This window comes from Euprymna scolopes, chromosome 35, assembly GCF_053919585.1.
Source record: "Euprymna scolopes isolate OS-2025 chromosome 35, ASM5391958v1, whole genome shotgun sequence".
Classification (NCBI taxonomy): Eukaryota; Metazoa; Mollusca; class Cephalopoda; order Sepiida; family Sepiolidae; genus Euprymna; species Euprymna scolopes.
This window is the reverse complement of record NC_136516.1, coordinates 75,638,136-75,658,843: the sequence shown is the minus strand read 5'-3', so window position 1 is coordinate 75,658,843 and position 20,708 is coordinate 75,638,136. Positions and strand designations below refer to the sequence as shown.

Below are 20,708 nucleotides of genomic sequence, written 5' to 3'. Positions count from 1 at the left end.
TCTTATTGATGTATGTACATTACCATTGGTTAATTGATTTTAAATATATTAAACGCTAGGATTAATCTCTTCTAATATATATATAAAATCTGTTATTTTTTTAGGTGCAATTTTAACAATTTTGAAATGCTGGTTTTTTTTTTTTTTTTTTTTTTTTTTTGTATTTAATTTTGCATTGAGGGGTTATCTCCCTTTCTGTTTTGCTTTTTTGGGACATATTTTTTAATTTATTTTTTAAGAATATTTTCATGCACATAAGTTATCTATGGTTACCAACCATCATTGGCATAGTTATGAGTTCAGTCCTTGCCAAAGAAAGTCTAACCATGCTGATAATGGTTGAATATTATATACTAATCCGAGTGGAAAAGTTATGAAACCCTTCTCCCTCTTAGCTATGAGATAATATAGTGATTTTGTGACTAGATTTTCAGTAATAAAAGTTGCACTTAGCAGACTATGAATTGCTCTTTTAAATTTCTCTTACAGCTTTGTCTGCAAATTGTCCTTTTTGGTATTTCTTATCAGTATTTTATAAGTTTCTACTTAAACCATTCAGCATCTACATTGGTAGAGGAACTTCTCTCCAAATTTTAAGAAATGATGTACAAAAGCATTAAAGTAAATACTTAATGTATACAAGGTGCCTTTATTGATAGTACACGCATGGAACTCTAGTCCTCTTCGAAGAAATCTTCTCCAGCTGCAATGCACTTTTCCAGCAATTTCTGGAAGGCCCCATGAAAGTCCTCTTGTGTAAGGCTGTTAATGACCCTCGTCACAACCTCTTTCATCTCCTCACTTGTCTCTCAATGATAGCGTTTAAGGTTTTCCTTGAGCTTAGGGGCCCTGTCGGTGGAGCATTAGAATACGCCGACTGCCCCCCCCCCTAAAAGGGTAAAAGTCCCTCAATGGGGGTCCTGGATATGACCTTAAACTATATCCAGTGGTGGGGCCCCAGCTTGTGGGCTTTGTAGAGTGTGGAGCCACCCTTTAATTACCATTGCTCCCAGGTCCACTCTGACCTGGAGTGGTAGTACCTGTTAGGGTCCCAACTATGGGCTAAATAGAAACCGACGTGAAAACAACAAATATATTCTATTAAAAGAATTTTTTCTTCAAAATCTTTGGATTTGGCATTAAATAACCCGAAAAGGGTTGATATGCCGTAAAACAAAAACAACCAACCAACAACTAACCAACCTTGAGCTTAGGGAATAACCAAAAGTCACAGGGAGCAAGGTCTGAACTATAGGGAGGATGAGGAACTGTCTTGATGCCCATCTTGGATATATGGTCTGTGACAAAGATGGAGTTGTGAACTGGTACATCGGGGCAAATTTCATACAAATCTTCCACATCTTCAGTTCCTCGTGAATAATTGTGCGTACAGTTCCCACACTGACATCAAACTGTGCACTTATTGTCTCTATAGACACACGATTGTCCTTATCCATGAAATTCTTTATTTGGCCAATCAACTCCAGTGTTCTGACTTCCTAACTCCTCTCACACCTCTCAACATCACTCACAGACTCCCTGCCTTCCCTGAATCCGTTATGCCATTCAAAAAATAATGCTCAATTCATGCAAGATGGTCCAGAAGCAGTTTGTGACATTTCTGTGACATTTTTTCTAAGTTTAAAACAGAATTTTATTGCATATCGTTCTTCTAGAATGTCCACAGACCCAGATTGCATTTTTGAAATTCACCAGCTGTGACAATCAGGCTTTAGCAGATTGTATTCCAAGTCCTGCTGTAGCTGTTCATTTGAACCTAAAATCATAAAATTTAGTTAGTCCTCTCGTATAGCAATAATATACTGAATTTTCAAGAGTTTACGACAATTTTAAATGTCTGTACAAAAAAAGTCTGGAAACTTATTGAAGGCATCTCGTATACTCTAGTGTTGTAAGCCATGTTTAGTTTCGGCACAGTTTCTGATGGTTAGTTGTTCTACACAAGTCCTGGAGGTGACTGGTTCTCAGTAGCCAGAATAAAAGATTCTTCACGTGTTGACACGAAGAAAACATATGCAAAGTTGCTACAGAAAAGGTTTAATATTTATGGAGCAATTCTGGTTTCTGATTGGTTGGTAGCAGAACATGAATTAATTTGATTCGTCAGTTCCTAGCAGCATCGTTTATAAATAGAATCTCCCGACTGTGCGGGATCATACCCCATTATCGATCAAAAAATATTGCAACATATACCTTCCCCAGCAGAGACAAAGATATATTTGACATAAAATCCAAGCACAGGATTACATCCTCTCAGTAAAATGGAGTCATAGATCTTATCAGATCATACATTTTGGAGAAGGAAAATTAATATAAAACCTCTGTACCGATTTTCAAAGTCTTAACACTGAATTCCTGGGGGAGTAAAGCCTCCTTAGTTCTGGTTGATAATCTTCCTTGTTTGCAAACTTAAAATTGCTTAAAGTATAAATAGGCACTATCACCTGGATTTTACATTGCCAGGCATAGAGGTATTATCATAGGAACACCATAAAGACTCCCAGTGCTTGACCTTATTTCTTCACTAGAACAATGAATGCTGTTCCATATTCTCTTTCTTTCTACCTGGGCAACTATTGGACACTTGCTTGTGATTTAGTTTCACACGATTAGTCTGGGCTGCTCTCATCTGACAGGTTGAGGGTACAGGTTTGACAGCTTGTCTAGCTGTTGTTTCCGATTGGTAGTACAGGAGTCCTAACTCTTAGGTAATGCTAAGAAATGACAGCTCTATCAACAGTTGTATAAATCAGGATAATTGTAGTGCCGTGTCGTGCACGAAAAGGGACTCTGCACTTATCTCCAATGGGCTTTCTCAAACTGTAGATCTAAACAATATGTCAATGCTAGAGGTCCTCAGGGATCAATCATTGGATATTTCTTATTCTTGATTTTCAAAAACAACTTCCTTCATGCAATTGCATCTGTGATGGGTACATTTGCTGATGATACCATGCTCTATTCTGAACATGTAGTCTTTGCTTCTTCTCTCCATTAACAACATGAGACAGTCACTCTCAGCATAATTAATAGCAATAGTTTGTTTTGTCATTTCAGCCACAACATGAGAAATAAACAATTGCTGGCAAAATGCATGCAAATAAAACTGACCCCCCCGCGTGCTGAGCATGCGCGGAAGCGTATAAGTCGGGCCTACCTGCAGTGAAAAGTGAACCAGGGACCTTTCGATTACAAATCAAGTCCACTAATGAACCACACCCATCTTACCCCAAAGTGACGATTTAGTTTCGCCCAACGGCTATAAAAAGAACGAGCCGATAAGTGATTTGCGGATTTTGAAATACTTTGATAACATGTCTCACGTTATTGAATTTTCGTATCGTGGCGTGTCAATTCGGCGAGATTGTTTGGTCCTGCTTGGGAACGTGTGTTGATTCAACAGTATTTGTTTATGGCGTGGTGTGTCGATTCAGTGGTGGTGTTCGAAATTGCGTGGACGAATTTGTTAAGGACCATGCCATCACTTGTGAAAACATATATATATATAAAATAATATTCCCTCTGCTTCACTTTTTTGTTATCAAGTAAGATCTTTGACTTATTTGTTGTTTCATCAAATACTTTAGCATGCAAAATCCGAACCTGCATTTTGCTAATTCCCATCTTCTGAGGAGAAGGAAAGTATTTCTTCGAATCTCCACGGATTAAGGACTATCCACTTATCTAGTGTTTCCTGTTCAGATTAAATATGTTTTTAACTCATTTCAAAGTGTTTTTTGCTCGTGTGTGTATGTGTATATATATATATATATATATATATATATATACACATTTTTTTTCTGGCGCTCTCTCTCACTCCTTCGTGTAGCAACGTCCCGAGCAAAAAATATCCATCTATTCAGCCATTTTGGACAAAAGCACCTGCTTTGCATAATCACCCTTGTCTCATAATCACACTATTCAAGATTCGTGCCCATGTGCAGCCACTGTTTCCTTGCAGCGGACACATGCAAATCATAGCTGTTTATTCCTCAGTCTCCATAATCTGTATTCTAAGAAAGAATGTGTTTGGCTCCACCTTCAATATGCCAGAGTTGTTAATTGCTGGTATCAAGAGTTTTTTACTCTCTAAAATTTCAGGAGTATACCATGGCTAACAGAAAGTTAGTTATGCTATACTCCTGAATGTGCAGTTGTCAACTATTGAAAATGGGTTTTAGGAAACGAAAAACTCTTATGCCTAATCTGTTAAATCCAGAGTTGCTGAGCAGTGGCCTAGTTCTTGAGAATTTGGAGAAGAGCAGAAAAGATGTAATATTTCTATATCAACCATCATTATTGGACTAGAGATAATTTCCTCATCATCCGACAGTCATATTTTTTGGAAAGAACTTCACTTCAAATTTCACCCTTTGTGATTAGGACTGTCTACAATGCTTGTTCTTGGATATCTAAAAAAAAAAAAAAAAAAAAATTCTTTTAAAGTAAAAACACTATTAGCTAATTATGTTTCCTGTTTAAATCAGTAAAAATTACAAAAAATGGTCAATTAGATCTGCTAGAACTATTTTATTTATTTAAAAAAAAAAAAAAAAAAAAAAATATCAATTCGCTATTTTCTTATTTAAAATAGCAAAATTTAAGTTGAAAGATGGTCACACTTTTTTTTTTTTTTTGTGTTGCAAGTCCAATATTTCGCTAATAAATAGCCTCTTCAGGATAGGAAGTCCACCCGTGATTATTTATTTATTTTTTTTTCCTTTTCCTCATTTTGGTGTTATGGTGGAGGCAGTGCCTCGGAGTAGAAGAGAAATTTATGTGCTGTTCCCATGGGTCTATGTGTATTGTGCTCCAGTTGTGGACGGGAATTTAAAGTAAAAGATGGTCACACACTTTTTGAAGACACTAATTTTTAAATAAAATTTAAATGAGAAATTTGAAAACTGTCGTATATAATGATAAAATACCAGAACAGCACATACATTTCTCTTCTCTTCTACTCCGGTGTAATGTCATGTTGAAATCAATAAAATTTACAAATAACGATCAGGTAGATCTGCTAGAACTATTCTTTACAAAAAAAAATATTGTCATTATCGATTCACCATTTTCTCATTTGAAATAGAATTTAAATGAAAACAAGGGAGATAAGTCAGTTTGTCATACGGAATTGATCATAATAGAAGAAACATAAAACTGCATTATTCGATAAATTATGCTTCTACTTGATCATCTTTTTCATAAATTTTTGCAATTTTTAAAAATTTCGACATAACAGGTAAGTACATACTTTGTTTTATATTTAATTATAATGCACAACTACCCTTACCTTCTAGAGTGCAAATCATTAAAAAAAAAAAAATAGTCTTGTATATTACACAGTTGCATAATTGGACGGTATAAGGTCTGACTTTGATTCCTAACTCCAAAAATTAAAAAATACTTGACTTGAACGCTTTTTGTATACGGGTAGCCCAGGGAGATGAACGCCTCTGCCTTGTACAGTTCCAGGTCATCTATAGGAAAGGTGTAGCACCTCTCTCTCATATTCTGGAAGGTTATCATAATGCAGAGGGTAGATGAAGTTCCTCAGCTATAGTGACGCTAATATATCTAGGAAGCAACTCGGGGTGGGGGTCTGTTAAAAAAAAAAAAAAAACTGGGATAGGAGGAGACCGTTAACCTTGTATGGCAATTTTCTAGTGATGGTATCACCAACACAAACACCCACTTTCAATTTGTCATGAGCCAGTACCGAAATAGTAAGCCCAGAAAATGGTTGACTATGTTGTCTGCTTAATTGGACACAATAGAATATATTTCTCTATTTGTTTCATAAGTTAGAATTGGCCTCACCTATTAGAACGCTTGGAATAGAGTTCACGATTCAAATTATATGATCTGTTTGAACAGATATCTCTACACTGGAGATTCCGTGAGGATGAAACTTTTACGTATGTGGATGATAATTTTTTCCAGAAATTGCTAGAGGTAAGAAACTACTGTATGTAAAAAGCTAAAAAGAAAATATTACTTTAAGGATAAAACTGGCTAATGATACGTTTTAGTTTGATAGATTGAAATCCAGAAGATTATTTCTCCTTTGTAAGAAACATCACTCATGGAACAAAGCAATGGATACAAAGTTAAATATTAAATAATTATTTTGGTGCTCTTTCAGAAGAATAGGATGCTACACTAACGTTAGCATTTCTGATGAAAATATTTATTATTCAAATAAACCTTTGACATATTTTTCAGATGGAGAAGATGCCAAATATCAAAGCGACAATGTTTACACAAAAATATGAAAACCTTTACAAATTGTTGCAAAGTTTGGACCTTCCTTCTTTATCAGGTAGAACTAATTCTTATTTTGCTATGAAATCAAAAAGCCATGAAAAAAAATTTCTTTTCTGACAATTTTATGAAGTAAAGATGATGATAATTATTCTGGAAAAATATTAGTAAAGTGCAAATTATTGAAAAAAAAAAATAGTCTTTTATATTACAAAGTTGCATAATTGGACGGTATAAGGTCTGACTTTGACTCCTAACTCTGAAAATTAAAAAATACTTGAACACATCACTAAAACATGCAGCCTGACGCATGTTTACTCAAAACTGACAAATAAAGTCACACACGGGCCTTCATAAGTGGTGACCACCTTGTAAAAAAAAAAAAAAAAAATATTTTTAAGATTATGGTCCATCTTTTAAAGTAAAAACAAAATAAAATAATTCAGTGTTTTTTCTAGGGGGCATTTTTTTGATACCAGAAAGCAATGCTAGTTAAATATACAGTTTTAGGTACTTGTACAGTTTAATCAAGACATTAAAAAATGAAAATATAAAAAAAAATGTTATATTGTACGTATCTGTTTTGGACTGAAGTTCTCCAAAAAAATTTCCCTTAATTTGATCAGTCTAAGGCGCCGACACCCCTCTCTCCATGTTAAATATTAGCTTTTCTTCCTAAAAATCAAAACATGGCTCCCTTTTGATTGGTATCCTAACAAATTGTTTTTTTGCTGAAAAAAAAAAAAAAGCAAAAAAACTTCTTGATCAAATTAAGTGAAATTTTTTTCAGAGAATTTCATTCCATAACGGATGCGTATGATATAACTTTCTTTTTTTTTTTTTCTTTTTTTTTCTCGATATTTTCATTTTTTTAATGTCTTGATTAAACTGTGCAAGTACCCTGTTTTGTATGCTCTCAGCCATAAAAGGGAGATAACTACAGGACTTTTTTTAGTTCATAAGGACTGTTTTTATTTGTCAATAGTAACATTGGTGGACAGTATAATTTAAATTTTGAGGCAAGTTAAAACAAAGATATTACTTTTTTAATCTACTATCATCATCATAATCATATTTCATGTAAAATTTGTTTTAACTTGCTGGCATGTGTTTTATAAACTAGCATAACTTTGGCCAGGTGTTTATTCCTCTTTCTTTCACATTTATCACTTCCTTCCATGTTTTCCCAAGCACTTTCATCCATTCTTTCAGTATGACCAAACCAACAAAGTCTCCTGTTTTGCACACATCTCCCTTTACTGTCCAGATTTAATCCTCCTCTGAGGTTATCAGATCTAAGTTTGTCCTTTCCCTCATTAAAACCAGTTATTTTTTTTTTTTTTTTTTTAAACATGATCTAAATGTTACCCCTTTTTATATCAATGTATCAGTACCTCCATTCAGTCTCGAAAGACAAAGGATACCCCTTGTAGGGGTATCTACGCGTGTTATTGTGAGGCAAGGTTTGCGCAATCACCAACCACACCTCTCCTGAATTGACACAGCTTGAGTCCAGTGGCAAGGAGAAGTCCAGGATGACTGGAAATAATGCCGAGATAAGAGGAGAGCATATACAGCATCTGGAAGTCTCAAATGGTTACCCATTTAATACTGACCAGGTTCAATGTTGCTTAACTTCAGTGATCCAGTGGGGAAATGGTGTTTCAACATGATTATGTAGTATGTACCCCTTTCTTTCCCTTTTTTTTTTTTTTTTTCATAAAACTGTTATTTAAAAAATAGAAACATTAAAAAAAATTTTTTTTATCTTTCAGATTCCTCATCTCCTGAAGAAATTCTTGCGACTAAAATTTCCATGGAATACATTCTAACTTCAATGTATGATTTAAATCAACAAACAGAAACTCTTTTGAGGAAAGGTATTCTAATATTGCAACTCATTCCTGTTTTTTTTTTTGTTTTTTTTTCTCCGACAAACAATTGTTGCAATTACTCATTAATCCAAATGTCATCGTCATATTAACTTATCTAAGTGATACTCCTTATCCACCAATTTCAAGATATTAAATTCTTCCTTTACAGCAAAAAAAAATTCAACCTCGGCTGTGATTCCTCAAACTAAACAGACTCCCACAATTGTTCCCAAAGAAATATGGCTGCCTCCTCATCTTCTCAACAGTAAGTATTGTTTCTATTTTTTTCTATTGTTTGTTAAATTTACGTAATTATTTGTTTTATGGCATATCAATGCTTTGCAGGTTATTTCATTCTGGAATCAATCATTTTTGGTAAAAACATTTAATGCTTTAAGTTTTAAATCTCATCAAATATTTATAGATTAATTTGTTTTGCAATCAGATATTTTTTTTAATCTTATATATAAAACTCAGTATTTGTGCAAATGTTTGTGTGTATGTATTTGTGTGTAATGTTTGTGTATTCCTTATAGGAAAAATGGTTAGAAAATCTATATAAAATTGAATCTTATGTAAAATTTACCGGGATAGACAATGGCAGTGTTCTTAAACCTCTTAAAGTGAAACCCTAGAGCGTACTAGAGAGTGAATGCTTTGCATTATGGTATTCAATGAAGTTGTGGCCATGACAAGTTATATCTTACAGAGTATTTCTGCAGTTTATGGACCATGCTACTTTCAAGATAAGATTTTAAAATTAAATTAAATTTTTGCAGTGTCTTTTCTTTATTAAATTGTCAGATAAAATTACAGAATAGTTAACACAGAATGTTAAGAATAGGTTTCTAAATAATAGCACTATTATTTCAGCATGATCCGTAAACTTCAGAAGTACCATTTGCTGTTATTTAATGCTAAAACCAATCATTTTGGTAAAATGTTTTTATGCTTCAAGTTTTAATATTTTTATAGATTAATTTGTTTTGTAGGCATACTTTTTTTTAAAAGAAATTTTCTATATAAAACTTAATATTCCATCTCCATAAATCTTTTCAACCCTGACTAGATTCTGGCTTTTGTTAGTAGTCACCATTTGACCACCCAGAAATTCACTATTTGAGATATTTACTGGGGATAATGGCCAGACAGTGTTCTTAGATGGGCCCTAGACAAACCCTGTTTCAAACAGGGTTTGTCCAGAGCCGATCTAAGAAAATTGTTTTTCTCGAATAGGTTAGTCTCAGCATGATTCCTCATTTAATAAGGTACTTATTTAATTTCAAACAAAGAAGACATCTTTCTCTGTGCCCCCATCTTTTTTCTCTTAATATTAATCTATCATCTGCAACATGTGCCATTCATATGCATCACTAAAACATGCAACCTGGTGCATGTTTACATGGGGAGTAATGGAAATTAAGAGGTGACTCTACCCTTATGATTCTCCTACATGACCAACCTTCACACCACTAACTCTCAACTTCAATGCTTTCTTTCAACTATCAAACACTCAACTGTCTGTCCTCCCCGATTTGTCCTTCTTAAAGCAGCTATTCTCCTCATATGCAAATTAATGTCACATATAAAAAGAATTCAGCTACAAACGTAAATTCTTTTACTTTTACTGTTTACATCTCGTCTTTTCAACCCCCCCCCCCCCCCAAATTCCCGTCTCTAACAGGTCAAACATAGTCGGGACTCTTTTTTGTTATAAAAAAAAAAATAAATATTCATACCATGAAGATAAAAAGTAAAATAATGCAATGATTAAAATTAAATCCATCCATCCGTCATCATTATCATCAGTTTAACGTGTGTTTTGCATTCAGTTTGGTACAGTCTGCATTTGCATCATTGTAAATCTCCAAAGGAAAAGTGATGGAACAACTCTTCACTTAACCTCCATAATTCACATTAACAAACAAATCTCAACTTCAATGCTTTCTTTCAATTGTCAAACATTCAACTGTCTGTCATCCCCGATTTGTCCTTCTTAAAGCAGCTATTCCCCTCATATGCAAATTAATGCTACATATAAAAAGAATCCGACTACAAACTTAAATTCTTTACTTCTCTTTCTTTCTCCGGTTCCTGCACCTGACAAGCCAAACAGATACATTGCTACTTGTGTGAGTAGTATCTTCTATTACAATTCTAGAGGCTTGAAGCTTGTAGAAACAGTTATGAAAATAATTAAAGATGTAGCAGACATCGTCAGACAAGTTTGTTATAAATCAGATGCAGTTTGACTTTGACAGGAACACAATTGATGCAATATTCATTGGACGCCAACTACAAGAAAGATAATTATGTGCAGACATGAGACTCTATATGGCATTTATGGACCTGAAAAAAAGCTTTCGATAGAGTCCCCTGATATGTGCGATAATGGACAATATGAAAGATGGGGGTGGTGGCTTCTGTTTTCTATAGTGTGTATATATGAACATTTGTATCAAAATGAAAACCATAACACTACATAACTACAGTGAGGATATCCATTATTTTCATCAAAATTGGAAATATTTTCAAATTTTCACCAGCTATAGGCAAATTAAGGATGCCTTGGCAAAGGCTCTGGTTTGTAGTCTGGATAGATGGATGGTGAAGCACTGCAATACCTTTCCTGCAGCTGCGCTGGCTTTAAGAATATTGGCTTGCTTTTCCGTTGCACTTTGTCTGCAACGCTACTGGGCAAATTTAAGTCTCCTTATCACCTGCCCAGGCCTGTATCTGAAGAGTCAATTCCAGCTTCGAACTCTATAGCCTACAGTACACCAAACTAGATGCAGAATGCCGTTGTCTTATTAGACAGAAAGTTGGCATCATATATTAATGCTAGTAGTAGAGTTCAGGAAGATGAAATGTCAAGGTTGGATTTCACCTGGGATCTGTCTTTACTCATTTACTTTTCATCATAGTCTTTGAGGTACTATCAATTGTTTCCATTGAACTGTCCGTGGGAGTTACTGTACACTGATTCATTTGGTTATTATTGCTGAATCTTGGGAAGAGTTAATAGATGAACTGAAAATATGGAAAAATGGTTGAAGATGAAATTAACTAAAACCAAAATGGTGTGTGGCTCTCTGCATTATGATCCTGATTTGTATCTTTGTTTTCTGTGTCCGAAGGATGTTGGATGCAATGCGATTCAATGTAACTCATGACTATTGTGGATTCACAAAAAAGTGCAGTGACCTAAGGGATAAGTTGACTTTAAACCCAATCATGCAAGTACCAGGAAGTTTTATCGGATCTCCGAGTGGTTGGACAGGCCGAGAGAAGGTTCAGTGTTTTCTTGAATAGTGGTCATTCAAAATTACTCATAAGGCCAAAGAGGCTTGCCTTTTTTCTGTTCTTGGCCTTCGGGCCAAGATCAAAGTGTACTATCTGTTCCGGCAGATACTGCAAGCAAAGACCATATGTGGGGGCAACCCCACATATAAGACCTTGGTCAATGTAGGGGCAACCCTTCATACCAATTGTCACTATCCAGCTCCCCTACTCTCCGGGGAGTTGGTCCCCATTTCCCCTTCACTCCTCACATAAAAAATCGGCCTTGTGCCTAATTTGCTCAGTGGGGGATCAAATAAATACCTTGCCTTTTTTTTTTGTTGTTGTCGGCCTTCGGGCCGGGATCAAAGTGTAGTATCTGTTCTGGCAGATACTGCAAGCAAAGACCATATGTGTGGGCAACCTCACATATAAGACCTTGGTCAATGTGGGGGCAACCCTTCATACCAATTGTCACTATCCAACTCCCCTACTCCCCAGGGAGTTGGTCCCCATTTCCCCTTCACTCCTCACATTAAAAATCGGCCTTGTGCCTAATTTGCTCGGTGGGGGAGCAAATAAATACCATCTGTTCTGCAGATGCTGCACTTAAGATAATTTGTACCAGTCAATGGAGGGGAAACCCTCTATACTGGGAAACTTATTATTTTTGGTAACCAGAGTGCCCCCTTTTTGCCTACTTTTAGGAGAGCTGGTTTTTACCCCACATTAAAAACGGCCTTGTGCCTAATTTGCTTTGGTGGGGAAGCAAATAAATACAATAAAGCCAAGTTAATTCACGTTGGTCCCTGGTATGGCATATTATTAAGAGTCCCAGGCTGTTGAGAAAGTTGTGCATGGTTGGGCCTATTACTCCACTCGTCTCCATGGCGATCAGTCGAAACACAAATCCGTCATATTTTGATTATCTGTGGTTCTCTGCTGCCGTAGTTACATGTCCAGGGTTTGTTGTCGATTCTGTCCATTTAAGAGGTCTTGTTCTGCATGTAGTGCATTTGGCACACCATAAACACGTTGAAAACTATACAAAGGGGAGACGTGTCGCCTACTAAAACTGAGTTTGAAAGAATATCGAAAAGCCATAATATATATAAATATTGAAAAGTCGGGTATAGTCGATCGCATATGGAGGTAAAAGGGAAACCACCTACCCTTAAGGGATGAAGTAAAAATTATTGATAGAGAAGAACGGTGGAGAGTAAGATGACTCAAAGAAGCAGTGCATATGCTGGATGACGAACGCCTACTAAGCAGACCTAGTATAAAATTTAATACAATATGGGAACTTAATTATAAAAAATATGCATAGTGAAAAAAATATACATATATATTATGATAATATGTAGTGATCTATAATAAGACTGTACATCTAAAAACAGGGATAGATTTAAGGCTCCCAAAATTCATACGAGAATTATCTGCAAGGATCCCTGGCATAACGGATAAAGTATTAAATAAAATTCAGTTGTAAGTGACATTTTTCTGGAAGTTGAAGGTTCAATCCTTAGTGCGGGCGATACTTAGAATATAATTGCAAATTACTTAAAGACTTCTATCTGGTCATGGCTGACAGAACAAAAGCATGCTACCCTCATGAATTACTTAAGGAGTTCCATTTGAAATTTTGTGCAGATTCACGAGTTCGACAGAACAATTCCCGAGTTTGGCAAGATATACCCGAAGAAGATCGGAGGTTATATGGGTGATATGAGCCGAAACGTTGTGCAAATAAAACACAAGATTAGAACATTTGTTTGAATAATTCAAATTATACAAATTATCCTCATCTCAAAAATTCTGAAATATAAAACATTTTATGTTATTAATATTTAAATGAGATTGTGCACTTATTTCTTTTTGTCTTTCATGCAATCTTTTATTGAGGTCATGGTCATTGTCCATAAAAACAGAAAGAAAAAAAAATTAAAGATTTTCTTTTTGTCTTTTTAGGCCGTTGTCATCATGATTTAAAAGAATCTTCTGCGAGACTTCATTATTCCAGTCTTGAAGAAGTAAATGACTTTTGGAACGAGCAACACAAACTCCAAGAATCTCTTCTTTCTCAGCATTTATTAAAAATTATTTTTGAATGTCTTTTGCCGCTTTTAAAATCAAAAAATTTACAACAAAGGTAAGTTTTTTGCTTATTCTACCTTTTGATAGAATTACTTTCATTTTCCGTCTAATTTTAATTGTCATATTTTCATTAACGAAAGATTGGGTTATAGTCAGCTAATGTACTTCCTAACGTCCGGTGTGGTTGCTACCAAAAGCAGTAACAAGACAAATCAGTTCCTTCACTTTTATTATTCTCTCGTATTTCTATTGTGAAACAAAAGGGGACTATTGAAAAATATACAATAAAAATTAACAAAATTATAAAAAGATAAAAATAACACAATTAATCTTTATTTGCACTTTTAATAACAAAATTAAAAAATGTTTTTATTTTATTTGAAATTTTATAAGAATTATGCTTATGAAATTATAAAAATGTTTTCTTTTTTAAATTTGAAAATAAGTTTTTTTTATTTTAATTTATATAATAAATATATGTTTATGAAAATAAAATCAAAATAACAAATGAAATTATTGAAATCAAAGAAACAAAATTTCAAACATCATAAAAAAAAACGTATACAATGTATATTCTCAAAATAGTTTAAAATGATTTTTCTAAAGTGTTTTCAATAATTTAAAATAAAAAAGAAAGAGCGCAAAAATTGTATTCAATAATTAAAAAAAATAAAAAGAAAGCGCGCAAAAAGTGCTGTCAATAATTTAAAAAAAAAAAACTAATTTCAATAATTCTTAATTAAAATAAGACCAGAAAAACTTTTCAGTGATTATTAAATAAATAAAAAAAAAGAACAATTGGAAACACGTCATGATGTTGGAGAGAGAATTTACTTATGAAAAAAGTGCTTTCAATAATTAAAAAAAAAAGAAAAACTATTGATTAAAAAATGTTGATTATCTTGTGTTTTTAACTTAAGCAAAAGAAACTATTCATGCATGAAAACACAAGGAGACTTTGCAGAGTTTTCTGGAGAGAGAATTTACTTATGAAGAAAGACTACCCAGCTAAAATGTATTCCTTAACTTCATTTTTCCAATTTGGGAATTAAAAGATGCATAGGCATTACTTAGACATTCTGTCTTTCTAATTACTGTCATATCTAATATTTTCTGCATATTTATATCATGTGTTATCAAAATGATCCACAAAGAAATCATCTAGCAGTTGTAATATTTGATTCTGCATAATTGAGACCAGGGTAGGTGAGTTCAATTCTGTTCTCTAGAACTAACTAGGTTAATTGCTTCTCCCTTTTGGATATGGTTCAAAAAAGAGTTTTCAATCTAATAGGTCTCACTTTGTCAACTAAGCTCCAGTTCCTGTCTCACTGCTGCAGTGTTGCATCTCTGCCTGTTTTACAGACATTTTAGTGGCATTTGCTCTGACGAACTCGTTGCACTTGTGCCCCCTCAACATACGTATCCTCGACAAACCTACTTAGCAACAAAATCTCACCCCCTTCACTGTTGAGGTCTCTAAATGCCAGAAAGCTTTCTACTCTAATAGTATCTTCCCTCAAACAGCTAGATTTTGGAATTCCCTTCCTGCTACCTTCTTCCCAGACTGTACTGATATGCAGAAGTTTAAATATAATATAAACAAACATCTTGTTAATCTTTCCTAAGCATAGTCCCAAATATTAGCCCCTACGTCTAAGTGGTGATATGCTTTGTTAGGGGGTGAACATGACTTTAAAAAATAAAAAAAAACTACCTGAGAGTTCATCATTCAACTACTCGATCTAACATTTGCAGGCAACATGAATTAGAACATTTGTCCAGAATTTATAACAGAACCCTTTTTTCTTCTATGGGGTTTATTTACTCTCATTCAGTCAGTCATAACCGGATAGAAGTCTGAAGAAATTTGTAATTATATTTTTAGTATCACCCATATTGAGGATTAAACCTTTAACCTTCAGAAGACTGTCAATTAAAACTGATTATAACTTAGCACTTTTATCCATTGTGCCATGGGTCCTTGCAAAATAGTCTGAATAATACAGATAATGTTGCATTATCTCATCAGCTTAGATCATTACATTATTGGATCATCTCATCCGTATCACTTCCCAAAAGAGACTGATTTGAAAAGCTATTGTTTCCATCACTCAAAAGCGTGACTCATGTCATATCCTCATGAATAGAATATAGTAAATATAAAGGAATTCAATTTTAGGCAGATAGAAGTAGCGTTTGATAAAATCATTTTTAAAGAGTGACCAGGGTACATTTATTTAGAGTTTATTCCCCGTTCAGGAATCCTCCACAAGTACTGTTGCTAAATCGGTGTATGTCATCGACATCCACGAGTATTCTTGCTATCAAGTATATTATTTCGGTGATCTTTTCAGGAACCCTAACTTCAGTAATTTTGCTGACAAATAAGGTTTTCTCTTGCCGCTATATATTTTCTTTTGGTTGACTTGCAGTAAATTTTTATTGGTCAGGAACTTTTATATGGGACTTGTACTTTTCACTTCTAATTAGAGTGCAATGGTCAGTTATAAGCCCTGATGAGAAAGAGATGCTCTGGAAGAGAATGTAGTCTTTTTTGTGTTTTTGCTATTACGCAATTCATCTGACGGAATTAGATTCAGTGGATTAAATAGTCAAATCTCTAATAGACAGATGTAATGCTAACATAATATTTTTGACAATGTTTTGTCTAAGGAGTTTGACCTTTTAATCTGTTTCAAATCACATCTCCTGCCTCTGGGTACACTCTGCTTGCCGGCAGGTTATTCTGACATATACTAATTTGCTCCTAGCCAAAATTCATACTAGTAAAGCTTATCGCTACTGACTGGTCTAGGGTCTCAAATACATAGCATAATTACTAGCATATTTAATAATTGTTGCATATTCATATTATACAGGGTGGAACGATAAAGTTGTGGCCCTAAAGAAAACAACACTACAGCTTTAGTTTAAAATTTTTATTGAAAAAAATCAATTCAGGTAACTTGATTATGTAATAGAGCTGATACCTATTCAATGGAGCCGACTTTAACCTCAATCACTGCCTTGGTATAGGTCTGGAACTGGGAGCATGCCTTTTACACAAGCGCTGGCAGGTGCTTGACGAATATTCGGTGGATGGCGGCGATTAGGCTGGCTTTGGTGTTGTGAGAGGTCATGTTGATGTTTTTGACGTATGACCAAACGAAGTAGTCCAGCAGTTTCAGGTCAAGTGAGGGGGCAATCAAAGAAGGGTACAAAGTTGTAGCACTCCTTCTGAAGCCAAGCCTGCGTCTCTTTGGATTTGTGGGCCAGTGCCGAGTTCTGCTACCACACCTGGAGTCTGCCAGCAGCCACCTGATTGCATCAGGAGATCACCACATTCTTCATTACATCCAGGTACCATTTGGTGTTGACTTTCAAGCCAACTTTGAAGATGTAAGGTTGTATGATGTGGCTCTCACTTGAAGCCATACTAAAGACCATAACTTAGATTAGTACAGCGTCACATCTCCGATCTCACTTGTTGAACATTATGTCACTTTCAGGCATGATAGAAGGCTCTTATTGCTCTTGGGATTTGTACATAACTGGCCAACTACTTTTCATCAAATGGAAATGGAATCATGTAGGGCAACAATTTTATTGTTCCACACTGTATGTTATCATAATATTTCAGAAAGAAATCTTCTAGCAGTTGTAATATTTGATTCTGTATAATTGAGACCAGGGTAAGTGAGTTTGATTCTGTACTGTTGAACCAGCTGATGGATTATTCTTTATGATTGCTGGAGTATTTAATGCCTTTTGCATCTGGATATTATATGTCATAATAACGATGGAAGCCAGTTTGTATGCAAGAAACATAAGATGATATATGAGGGTTGTTCAATAAGTAATGCCCTTAACCCATTTCCACTTGTCTGATCTAGCTGAAATTTTTGCAGTGATTTATATCTATGTGGCAATTTACAACTTTAAACTAATTGAGGTTTGTAATTCACAGGTGTTTGAACTGAATCAGGTATGAAATAGAGCCTGTTGAGTATCACACAGTGATACAATTTTTGTATTTGAAAGGACGCACACCACAGATTTTTGATGAAATGAAAGAAATGTATGGTAGTGATGCCCTGTTGTATGACGTAAAAAGCAGGTATTGTGAATTCAAACATGTGTGTGTGTGTTGGGGGGTGGGGGTAGATCAAAACAACCCTGTTTAAAAAAACAATGTTGGCTGGGTGTTTGGAGGTGTAAAAAAAAAAAAAAAAAGTTTTAGTAGGAAGGTAGGCTTGGACCCCAAAGCCTTGACGCCGCAAAGGTGGAAACGAAATGAAAAAACCCTGAGATTTAACCATCTCCGCCATGAGGGGAGAGGAAATGATAAGTGTGTTAAGTTAACGTTTATAAAGTGAAATTGACAGGTGAAAGAAAGTCAAGTCGCGTGATGTTTGACCTAGTTTTGCGCTGCAAGCCAGTTTCTGTTTCCCCCGCCCCATCATTCGCTTTTTTTATACTGAAAAGCATAACGCAGACACGGCGAACGAAAAATATCTCGAACATAATGCGTAAAAGTCAGGCAAATTAAACATAGCCATGACTCCTGTTCTTAAGTTGTAGATATTATGATTTAGACAGCATATAAAAAGTTTTAAGGAGTGAGCCGACCGAGAAGCCTGGCGAAAAAAGCCTTTGGCAGACATACACAAATGCACACACACACTAACACACATTTTCGCTTTTATATATATAGATTAGCAAAATATATCAATTGACTAATTAATGTCATTTTTTAAATCTGCCTTGGTAATAAATATCCAAATTATTTATAATATTTAAGAAAATGTTCATCAAATTTAAAATGCCATTAATTATTTTTGAAACTTTCAATTAAATATAATTCCATAAAAAAATAATTCCATCTTAAAATATTCTATGTTTTTGTTGTTCTTAATCTGATTTGGTTATTAGTTTCAAAAAATATTTTAGTCTATTAGCAAAAAAAAACAAAAACATAATTGGTGAATAGATCTAGTTTTTTAAGATCTACCTTGAAAATAAATTCTCAGATCAATGCAAAATATAAACACACCTTGATGAATAATCCTATTTAAGATACCTTTGTGTGTCTTGGTGAACAACTTTGTATAATTTTCTTCTACTGATAAACTTATTTCTTTTCTTGTTATTATTTTTTCCCCTTTCCTTTGAAAAATTCCTAACACTTTATTTGGGCATGGTGCTGAATAGTATCATATTAGTTTAGGTACTCTTCTATATGCAGAGAAGAAGCATGTTTGTAATATTAGCATTTGAAAATCAACTATTTAAAAAAAATAATTCCATCTTAAAATATGCAGTTGATGTCACCACAGTTAGGAGACAGGATTGTTAATTTCAAAGTGGCAACAGATGTGATTACAGAATGCGCTTTGGACCAAGTCATCGTTCATCGCCGGCAAAAGTACATTGAGGATGGTGGCGATTATGAAAAGAAAAAAAATTCTGGAGCATAGAAGGTTGCTCGTTTTAATTGTAACACCTCGTTTTTGTAGCTCTTCAATGCTTTAATTTTTATGTTAAAATACAAGAGGCCTTAGTTTTGGAATAATCCTCATATATATTATTTTATAAAATATATTACTCTATTAGCAAAAAAAATTCAATTTGGTGAATTATTTTCGTTTTTGAAATCTGCTTTGATAATAAATTTGATAATAAATTTGCTTTGATAATAAATTTCGGTAGAAATATTTAAGATGTTCATCAAATTTAAAATGGCATTATTTTTGAAAGTTTCAATTATTTATAATTCCAAATAAAAAAAATAATTCCATCTTAAAATAATCTATGATATTGTTGCTCGTAATCTGATTTGGTTATGGGTTTCAAAAAAATTTTAGTCTATTACAAAAAAAAACAAAAAACATAATTAGTAAATAGAGCTAGTTTTCAAAATCTAAAATCAATGAAAAATATAAAAAGAAAGGTTCACTATTATTATGCTTAGTTGCGATAACTTTTGAAAATAATAAATTATCTTAAAATGTACGCTGTTGCTGTTCTCATTCTAATCTGACAGCCTGTTCTGAAAACATATTAATCTTAGAAAAAAAAATAAATTGGTTAATAGATATAATTTTTTAAATTTGCATTTATAATAAATCCCCACATCCAAATATTTTTTTTTTAAATCTTCACCTCAGTTAAAAATATCTTTAATTATTTTTAAAGGTTTCAATTAAATAATTTTTTTCTTCTAATTAGTAAAGTAGTTAATCCTAATTGTTTCAATTTCTTTCTGTAGCTATTTTTTTTTTTTTAGTTATTTTATTAGTTTTGATTGAGTACAACATTTTTTTTTTAAATTTGAATAAAAAATTAAAAACAATTTTTCCCCCTCTTTTTGTTTCAGAGAGAGGCTTATCATTTACCGAACTCTTGTAGGATTTCTTCATCACAATGGCAAAAACTTTCCAACTTTAATCGATTCTTGAGTTGAGGAAATCTTTGGTTGTGAAACTGCGGAAAGAAATGGAATTCAGTTTGTTTTTCTTCTTACATCGAATCAGAATATCTTTCTGTCAGAAGTTGAAATTACAATTATTATTGGCTGTCCGTCTTGTATGATAATAACTTCTGGTGACTTGTGAAAAGTGTCTGTTACTAAATTTGTTTCAGGTGTCATTAGTACATTTGGTTCCAAGTGTATTAGAATGTTTTCTTTGGGGAGAAAGTCCTTTTTTAGAAGATTAAAAGGCAAGAATTGGTATTATTACTGCTACTGGCAGTTCATCTTGTATGAGGATAACTTCCAGTAAATCCGTGATAATAACTAATGGTGAAGTGCGAAAAACGTATGTTACTAAATTTGTTGCAACTTCTCCAATGAGTGGTGATCTTCGTGAATTTTCTTCAAGAAAAAAATCCTCTTTCCATGTTTAAGTAAGATTAATAAAAAATAAAATAGTGATAAGATTAAATATGTAACTAAAAAAAAAATCAATTAAAATTACAATAGTTTTAAGGAGATATTCAAATTAAAAGCGAATGTTTTAGGTAACCAGTGAAAAACTTTCCAACTTTAATTGATTCTTGACTTGAGGAAATTGTTGGTAGTGAAACCGCGGAAAGAAATGGAATTCAGTTTGTTTTTCTTCTTGCATCAAATCAGAATATCTTTCTGGCAGAAGTTGAAATTACAATTATTAT

At 33.8% G+C, this 20,708-nt stretch overlaps 1 protein-coding gene across 1 annotated transcript in view; it reads left to right on the top strand.

Moving 5' to 3' along the window:
• LOC145259948 (uncharacterized) overlaps window positions 1–20,498 on the top strand; it is a 43,475-nt gene extending 22,977 nt beyond the window's left edge. Inside the window, exons 7-11 of the mRNA XM_080117923.1 lie at window positions 6,244–6,340; window positions 8,058–8,162; window positions 8,326–8,421; window positions 13,407–13,587; window positions 19,912–20,498. Coding sequence (XP_079974049.1) covers window positions 6,244–6,340; window positions 8,058–8,162; window positions 8,326–8,421; window positions 13,407–13,587; window positions 19,912–19,993 — 561 coding nt within the window. The 3' untranslated portion in view covers window positions 19,994–20,498. The remainder of the gene's footprint in view (window positions 1–6,243; window positions 6,341–8,057; window positions 8,163–8,325; window positions 8,422–13,406; window positions 13,588–19,911) is intronic.
• Window positions 20,499–20,708: the final 210 nt, after the last annotated feature.